Source organism: Pseudopodoces humilis, chromosome 17 (genome assembly GCF_049639895.1).
Source record: "Pseudopodoces humilis isolate 2021_Gansu_Grassland_sample_001 chromosome 17, ASM4963989v1, whole genome shotgun sequence".
Lineage (NCBI taxonomy): Eukaryota > Metazoa > Chordata > Aves > Passeriformes > Paridae > Pseudopodoces > Pseudopodoces humilis.
Window position 1 is genome coordinate 1,731,110 of NC_142216.1, and position 9,023 is coordinate 1,740,132.

Consider the following 9,023-nt stretch of genomic DNA (forward strand, 5'->3'; position numbering starts at 1 on the left):
CAGCACAGCTTGGCTCCCTGGCACCTCGCCGTGCTGAAGGAGTTTTGCAGCACAATCAGATCTTTGGAACACACCAGGGCCACGAACAGCCCTTATCTCCAGCAGCAGCCAAGCCGGCTATTAAGAGCTGGGAAGGAATCCCAAAAGGAACCAACAGGCATTTGGCAAAATTGGCTTAGAGGAAGCTTAGCAGTCCCACCTGACCACAGTGGCCACTGATCCCAGCAGTTCTCTGCATCAGCCCTGAGCTGCTCCCCCAGAGGAGCAGAGGGAGGACCCTTTGTTATCAGGCATCCTGCAGGCTCGGAAAGAATCAGTCCCTATTGTTTCCCACCTAGGCAGAGCCAGCCCTGTTCCCCCGGGACGGGGCCCTGATCCTGTCCCAGGTGTGGCTTGGGCACAGGGCACCTGGAAAGTTTCCTCGCCTCTGACACAGCCCAACAGAGCTGGAATCACCTGTTCTGTTGCCTCGCAGCGTGCCAAGGCATTTTTCACGGTGTTTTGCTCGGGAACCACCCCAAGCCCTCGGATTGAGAAACCTCAGCACGCCAATGCAATGGAGAAGTTGCTGCTCTGCTGTTTTGTGCCTGGGGGAGGGCTCCGCTCCTCACACAGCTCCAGGACCCACAGGAGGGGCAGGGGGCCTTCCCTGGAGAGGTTATCCCAGGAGGAAGCCCCTCAGGTGGCCATCAGCATCAACTCCTTTGCCAGGGACTTGCTGCTTTTACAGGAAGGGATCAAAGCCGTGCCAGCAAGGTGGGCACAGCTGTCACACGGCACGTCAAGTAGGAAAAATAAATTGATTGTGGCTTCCTCAACCCCGATCAATCTTCCCAGACTTTCCAGCAAGGGCACAGAATCCAAAGTGAGCAGCCTGGTGCCAGTTCTCATCTTAGGCAGCACATTTCCGAGCTCTGCTTCTTTAGAAATTCATCCTCAGCGCATGAGTGCCTCCGTCCCTGTCTCACACGCACAATAGGAACACCCACATCCCCAGCTGCAGAAGGTTTGGGGTTTTTTTTCAGGATTGCACCTGTGCTTTGCTCAGCTTTCTGGGTCTCTCCTCACCCTTCTCCTCCATTTCTTCCCAGGCAGAGGCAGCAGCAAGTGAGGCTGTGCCTGTCAGAGCGCTCCTGGCTGCCTCTCACCATGTTGCGTATCGACATTTCAGTCGATGCTCTGCCCTCCAAAACCCCAGAAATCCAAGCCAAGAAAAGTACTCCGTGGAGATAAGCACCACGGCTCAGCCCACATCACACACAGCCGAGCCAGAGCCTGTCAGAAAGCAGGCAGGCAAAAGGCAGGCAGGAAAATAACCCAAAATTCCATCCCACCAGGCTTGTCAGCGCTGTTATGACATTTTCTTTCCAATTCCTCCCAGCCAGCTCCGTGCGGTATCAGCCCCATTCCCACAGCCCAGGCGAGAGGACGCCGTACTCACTGCTAGTGCTCATCCTGCCGCTCCTTCCCCGTCCTTCTCATCCAACAAAGGGGCAAAGATGCTCTTTAAATCCGCTTTTCCTGCCGCGGGAGGAGGCTGCCGCTGTCCTTCTGCCGGGAGGAATATTCCCGTGCGATCCGCCGCCTAACGCATCCCACGGCGGCTGTCCCCAGGGCCGGCGGATGCCAAGGTCACGGCTGGCAGGGAGGGGGCGCGGGGGGCGGCCGGGACCGGCCCGGGGGAGGGTCCCGGCCCGGGGGAGGGTCCCGGCGGAGCGGCGGGGGCCGGTCTGGGTTCGGCCATGCACTGCGGAGCGCGGCCGCGGCCGCCCGCTTATAGCGGCTGGGAGCGGCGGCGGGGCCGCGCAGCACCGGCACCGCCCCGGCACCGGCACCGCCCCGGCACTGCCCCGGTACCGCCCCGGCCCCGCCCCGGCACTGTCCCGGGACCGCCCCGGTACCGCCCCGGCACTGTCCCGGCACTGTCCCGGTACCGGTACCGCCCTGACACCGCCCCGGCACCGGCACCGCCCCGGCACTGCCCCGGCACCGGCACCGCCCCGGCACTGCCCCGGCACCGGCACCGCCCCGACACCGCCCCGGCACCGGCACTGTCCCGACACTGGCACCGGCACCGGCACCGGTACCATCTGCGGGCAGCGAGCGGCCCGGGAGACACGGGCGGGGCCGGGCGGGGCCGGGCGGGGCCGCACGGATCTGGATCCCTGCACGGATCCGAAGGATGCTCAGCCTTGGCGGTGCCCTGCCCTGCCCTGCCCACTGTCCAGTCCTGCCCGCTGCCCTGCCCTGCCCTTCCAGCTGTCCTCTTCTCAGCCCCCTGCCCTGCTCCCTGCCCTGCCTGCAGCCCCTGAGCCCCCTGGCTGCTCCCTCCTTGCCGCAGGGCTCCTGTCCAGCTCTGGGTGCCTGCCCCACACTGTTTGCCCCCCCAGCCTGGCCCCGCCGTGGCTGAACATCCCAGAAATGCTGTCCCGGGACAGAGGGATGTGTTTATGCAGGAAACTGCATTTCCTCCAGTGCCAAGATTCCCTCCCGCAGCTGTCCAGGCTGGCACCCCCAGCTCTCCCGGCAGCCTGGGCGTGGAGGGATCAGGAGGGGAGCTGAGGGTGCCTGCACGGCTGCAGGACGGAGAGGGGCTCTTCCCTCGGGATCAGAGCAGCCTTCCCTGCTGGCAGCACCTCAGGATCCCTGGAAGGGCTGCAGAGCCCTGAGCTCCTTGTTCTGTGGGTGGACAGAGCCGTGCCCAGGTGCCCACAGAGCCGGGGCTGTGCCCGCCTGCCTGCGGAGGCTGTGCTGGGATTCCGAGCTGCGATTCTTGCTGCGATTCCAGGAGCTGTGCTCCAGCCCTGCCGCTAATGAAAGAGGTTTTTCATGCAGCGTGACAGGCGCCGCGTCTCTGCCGCTGCCGGGGCTGGAGAGCTGCTCAGAGAGGCCCTTTGGCTTCGCCTTTCTCTCGCTGTTTGATTTGCAGCAGATGTCGGTGGTGACGTGACAAGACAGGTAGCAGGTCGCGTGAGCTGTGCCGGTGCTGCCAGCTCTCTGCAAGCCCTGCTGCCTGTCCCCTCTGGCTGTCCCCTCCCCTGAGGCATCAGGGGAGAGCAGGACGAGCAGTGGGAGTGGGAGCCTGGAGGTTCCTGCGGGGCTGGGGGGAACAGAGCTGCTGATACGAGAAAGATTGAGAGATGCTGTTTACAAGAGCATGTAGTGACAGGACGAGAGGGAGTGGCTCTAGAGGAGGTTTAGATTAGATATTGGGAAGAAATTCCTCCCTGTGAGGGTGGGGAGGCCCTGGCACAGGGTACCCAGAGCAGCTGTGGTTGCCCCATCCCTGGAAGTGGCCAAGGCCAGGCTGGATGGAGCTCTGAGGCAATGGAAGGTGTCCCTGCCCATGGGGTTGGATCTGGATGATCTTTAAGATCCCTTCCGACCCAGGCCATTCTGTGGTGATTCCATGACACAGCACGGTGGGATGGCTCAGGCTGCACTGGGTTTGGCCTTTTGTAAAGTTTCCTGTGCCTGATGAGTGTCCAGGTGTCCCCTCCTCAGGGAAGGTCCCTGTCCCAGCCAGGCTGACGTGTGTGGTGTCAATGACATCCCTCTGAGGAGTCAATAAAGCAGCCACGACATGAGCTGGTCCCCACGGTTCAGCAGCTAATTGAGCTTCTTCCGCTGACCTGGTTTCCAAATCTTGTTAACTTGCTGCCTTTAGAACAACTTGAAATTTCCAGCACGGGCAGGCTGGGGTTGCAGAGCGCTGCACAGGAGGATGGGGTGCTCTGGTGGAGCTCGGGGGGCACCAGTGCAGAACCTCTGCCCTTCCATGCCCTGCCCAGCTGGATGGTCCCAGAGGTGCTCAGTGGGGAAGGGGGTGGGCAGGGTGCCGGGTGCTCCCTGCAGTGGCATCTGTGAGTTTTGGTGCTGGGGAGGTGGCACAAGGAGCTCTGACCCTCGGCACCTCCCCAGCTCTGCCGGCAGCTCATGGGCGCTGCTCAGAGCCCCTCGCCATCAGCGCCGTCCCAGGGTGTTTTGGAAATCCCATTTCCTTCCCTTTGTCTGAGGGAACTGCCTGCAAAAGCTGCCCTAAGAGGATGTTCGGGATGCCTGAGACAAGAAGTGAGAAAGGAGGAAATGTCAGGATGTTAAGGCAGCCTCCTTTCATCCCTTTGTGTCTGTGCGCTGCAACACGAATTTTCACAGCAATTACTGGATATGTTTTTCCCACAAGGCTCCTGCTCCACTCAGCACCTGCAGGTCCCACAGAGCTCAGGCTGTGCAGAGGAAGGGGAGCAGGAGTGATGGAGATAAGAGGACAGAGGTGAAAAAGGTGCTGATTTCATTTCATTTTCTTTCCCTGGACACTTGTAAGGGTTCCCCTGCCCTTTTAAGATGCTGAGAGTCACCTGAACCGAACTTCTCCCAGCTCCCGAATCCCTGTGTTCCTTCTCTCCCTGACGCCTGATACCAGCGGGAGAGCTGGAAGCTGCTGTTTGCACATGGAATCACCGGGAGCTGGGCTCAAACACCTCTTGTGCCACACCTGCACAGGAATTCTGAGGAATCAGGCTCAGCGCCTCTCCATGTGTCTCTGCCGTGTGTTTTCATGCCGGGCTGTGCTCAGCTGCTGTCCCTGGGAGGGGATTTGGTCCCCAGGGCTGGAGGAGCAGCTCCATCCTGCTCCCACAGCCCGCAGGGAAGGGGATCCCTCCTGGCTCCCGTGGGACAGATGAGGAACGGTGAGGCTGCAAGGGGAACATCGATAGCAGGTCCCAGAGCTGGGCCAGGCAGAGTTAGGAGAGTTAAAATAGCACATAAACACCCTTGTCCTCGAGGCACAGCGGGCAGGGTCCACCAGCAGCCTCAGCTCTGGCATTTCGGGTTGATTTGGAGCCGGAGCATCCCTTCCATCACACCTGGCCGCCGCACACAGAGCCGCGTGTGCAGGACCGGCTTCCAGCGCTCTCCCTGCGCTTTCCCACCCCCTTCCCTCCCACTGGGAGTCATTTGGGTGCACAGCCTTTGCTGCCGGGCTCTGAGGATCCCCGGAGGGCTGGAAATGCCTGGGCCGGGGATGGCAGCTGCGGTCCCTGCCCGTGGCTGCTGCGGCACGGCCGTGTCCGTCTGTCCCCGAGGCTCCAGCTGGCCAAACGCGGCGCTGGCAGCCCCAGCCCCCGGCTCAGCTCCTGCCCCTGAGCTGCCAGCAAAGGCTCTCCTCTCTCGGCAGCGAGATCTGAGCTCAAAGAGCAGCGGGGAGATGCCCGTGGGGACAGCCCCACGCCAGGCTGTGGGCAGGCTGCACAGAGGCACGACTGACTCATCACAAGCTGGTGACATTTTCCAAAAAAAGCCTCTAAGTCCGGGGCTGTGATGTTCCCAAAAGGCAGCAGAGGAGCCTAAGGGGGCTGCAGACCCCATTCTACCACGGCACATGGGCTGTGTCATGGGGTGGAGGAAATCCTGCCTCGCTGGGCAGCTCCCATTCGTTTTTCTCTTGTCCCTGGCTCCCCTGGGAGGTGGGACCTGGCAGGGGTGAGGACAGTGGTGGTCAGCTGCTGCTGCCCCCTGCCCCAGCACGAAGCCAGGAGCTCCTAGTGATGACAGAATTATTCTCCATGCGATGGAGACGAACATTTTAATTTGTGAGTCCCTGGACCACAGAGCACCTGAGACCAGAGGCACTGAACTGGGGCCCTGGTGCCTCATCCAGCAAAGGTCCCCTCTCATCCTCCTCCTCCTCACAGCCACCACCAAGGCATTTGCCAGTGGTTTGGCTTCCTTCCAGTTTCCCCAGCAATTTTCCCAGCAATTCCCCACATCAGCAGGAGGAGACACAGCCTGGCAGAGGCAGATGTTCCCTGGGCTGCCTGCATTAAAGTGATAATCAAATGATAGATTATTTTCAAGCAAACTCTCATTTGCAGGCATTAATTTTAGTGCTGTGCAGAGAGAGGCAGTGAAAAAAGCACCCAGGCAGTGGAGGATGGGTGGGATCTGGATGTGCTCCAGGGAAAGCTGATGCACCACAGCCCATCTGTACCTGTAGCCATCCTGCAAAGCCACGAAGGGATGGCTCCATCCTTTGGCTCCTGCATCCTCCTCCCTTCTTATCCTCACCAAGGCTGTCTCTGGGTCAACAAAATGCAGCAAATATTCCCAAACCAACAGCAGTTGAGTCAAAACAAGTCCTGCAGAAGCTCTGCACATCAGGAATGTTCACATTCCCTCCTGAAAGACCCAGACACCAGGAGAGGAGAGGTGCTGCATGACCCGGACTGATGGAGGAGTGATGGCAAAGGTTTAAGGGCATTGAAAGTCAGGTTTTTTTCCCTAAAACCTGCAAATCATTCATCCTGGACCCCTCTGGAAAAGTCCAGCCGAGCTCAGGGCTGCTTCATTTCTGGCTCACACCCTGCAGGTGACAGAGGGACCCTTTTTGGGGACAGCCATCCTGCCGAGCCCAGCTGGCAGCTCCTGCCTGGCACAGCGAGCTCAGTTCCAGCCTGAGGTTCCTTCCTGCTTTCCCACTGGGTTCACCCCAATGAAGGGCAGGGGAGGTCAAGGTTAATTTTAATTTTCTCTTGGAAGTTGCCCTGGAGCAGCGAGGACTGCTGGAAGAAGGAATTCCTCCCCTTGGGTTGGGACCATGAGATGCTCATGGCCAGCCTTGCCCAGCATGAAGCACCTGTGGGAATCCCAGCTCTGGGATCTCTGCACTCCTGGAATTTGCCTGGAGTTCCTCCTGCCTTCCCAGAGCTCCTCAGGGAGCACCCCCTGCTCAGAAGGAGTGATTCACCTTAGGAAACGCTGCTGCTTTCTTATTGCTGCAGTTTATTATTATTATTATCACAATCATTCGGTTTTCCTTTCCTTCCTCGAATTATTCCATGGGAAAGCTGGGAATTAGGGTGATTCTGAGGGAATTTAGGGCACCTCCAGGGGCTGGAGCTCAGGCCAGGTCTCCAGATCCTCAGGAGGAGGTCAAATGCTGTAATTAATGAGAGCTAATTTCTTTTTCCACTGCTAAGCTGCAGAATGGCTCGCCCCAGGTAAGCAGCAGGTTATCTCTTTTCTAGGAAATCTCACTCTTTTTTTTTTTGTTCCTCAGTCTAAAAATGGAATGCAGACCCTGAAAATAAATTCCCAGAGAACACCACTGTGCAAACATCCCAGGCTTTGATTCAAAGTGTTTGGATTAATTAGCTTAAACTGAAAGCTTTCATTCTGATTTCAGCCTTGGCTTTATGGACAAAAAAATTAAAGCAGAAAAGCTTTGGAAGTTGAAAAATCAAAATGTTCCACCCTGGAAATATCAAAACAAGATGCTGAGCCTCGCTGAGCTGCTTTGTTGCTTTCTAAAAGGAAATGGCATCAAGACCAACACCTTTACAAGAAGCTTGGATCATTAAGCACTTCAAAAAAACCACAAAAAACCCTAGTTCAGCATAAGCAATTAATTTCTTAATTAGATTTTCTCTTTTTCTTCCAGAGGGAAGTCTAAAAATATTGATTTTTTTTTCCATTTTATCCAAAGATTTCTTTAAATATGATCCCCTCACTGGATGCTTAAGCTGGAGCTTGAGCTGTGGGAATTATATGGGGTGGTTCATATAAATTCACTTTGTCATCTTTCCTTCTCCTTGTCCTGTTTATTTCTGTTCCAGTGGCAAAACAGGACCAGGGTAAAAGCAGAGGATAATACAGAAAATGAGAGACTGGAAGGGAAATTGAACATGAAATATTTTGGAAGTCTCATTTTCTAGAGGTGAAGCTCATTTCCTTCAGAAACCTCTCACAGCAGAACAACTTGGATGCTTGGAGCAGTTTTTCCTCCCAATTTTCAGTCAGCTCCATCCAAACAGCACCTGGATGAACCTGAGCTGGACATTCCCATCAGGATTTGATGGGATCTGGGCTGTCTTTAACTCAGGAATGGTAAAATCCCTGCTGGAATTGTGTGTGGCCTCGCTGACCGCTCACTACTGAGTCACACCCGGCTGTGAGCTCCCAAAACCCCTCGGGGAAGGGCTCCAGAGGGTTCTTGTCTTTCCAGAGGGTTATTTCCAGAGGGTTCTTTTCTCTGGAGATGCCCTCCAGACCTGGCTCTTGTGTCCCTGTTGCTGCTCGGGATGCTGATCCCCTATTTTGGAGCTTTGCCTCTTTTTTCCTGGCGATCCCAATTCTGCAGCCCCACGGGGTTTGGGGTTTTTTGGCAGCCTGTGGAGCTGCTGGTGCTCGGGGACAGCAGGGCTGGCCACAGCAGGGCTGCAATCCCGTTTTTTCCGAAGTCGGGATGCTGTGGAGCGGTTCCTGCTGCCATCTAATGGCTCTGACAATTAATATCCTGCAGGGAGGGCCCGGCTGCAGCCAGCAGAGCCCAGGAGCTCTCCCGAGGGTGCAGGAGGCCACACCGAGCCCAAAAACCACGACGCGATGTCCCTGAGGTGACACTGGGCACAAGGGAAGGGAATGTCTGCACATTCCTATTGCAAAGTTTAGGACAAACTCCTTAGGGATGATGCTGCTGGTGCCAGCAAGCTCTGCCCTTCCTGGGGCAGGGTGAATGAACCTCACAGCCTGAAATGCATGGATAAGGGAATATCCTGAGCTGGAAGGACCTGTAGGATCATCAGTGCAGCTCCTCACCCCAAAACCTCAGCTTGGACATCCCTGGAGCGCTGTCCAGGCTCTCCTGGAGCTCTTGGATCCTCAGGGCTGGGACCATTCCCTGGGGAGCCTGGGCAGTGCCAGCACCCTGCTTCTGGTCCTCCCTTCCTCCTTCCCACGCCTCATCCATGGCCTCACTTCCCTGGCTCTGTCTCGGGGCAGTCTGGAGGCTGTCCCTGGAGCTATGGTGACAGGAGCAGCGAGGATTCCTGGGATTCCCACCCCAGTGCCAGGGAGGAGAGCTCAAATCGCAGCTCCTGGTGTGGCAAAGGCTGGTGCCAGCCTCCAAATCCACGTGGATCCATCCAAAACACACACAGAGACACACACAGACACACAGACACACACACAGCCAGTTTTCCAGTTGTTTTCCAGTTGTTTTCCCTTTGTTTTCCAGTTTTCCA

General features: G+C 57.3%; 1 protein-coding gene across 4 annotated transcripts in view; it reads right to left on the reverse strand.

The window, feature by feature from the left end:
• ABLIM3 (actin binding LIM protein family member 3) overlaps positions 1 to 1,741 on the reverse strand; it is a 42,751-nt gene extending 41,010 nt beyond the window's left edge. For 2 of the 4 annotated variants that reach the window (XM_088063506.1, XM_088063504.1), the window contains exon 1: positions 1,442 to 1,740. In XM_088063506.1, coding sequence (XP_087919632.1) covers positions 1,442 to 1,454 — 13 coding nt within the window. In that variant the 5' untranslated portion in view covers positions 1,455 to 1,740. Of the gene's footprint in view, positions 1 to 1,441 lie in introns of all 4 variants that reach the window. The other 2 variants (XM_088063503.1, XM_088063505.1) reach the window with 2 other exon arrangements.
• Positions 1,742 to 9,023: the final 7,282 nt, after the last annotated feature.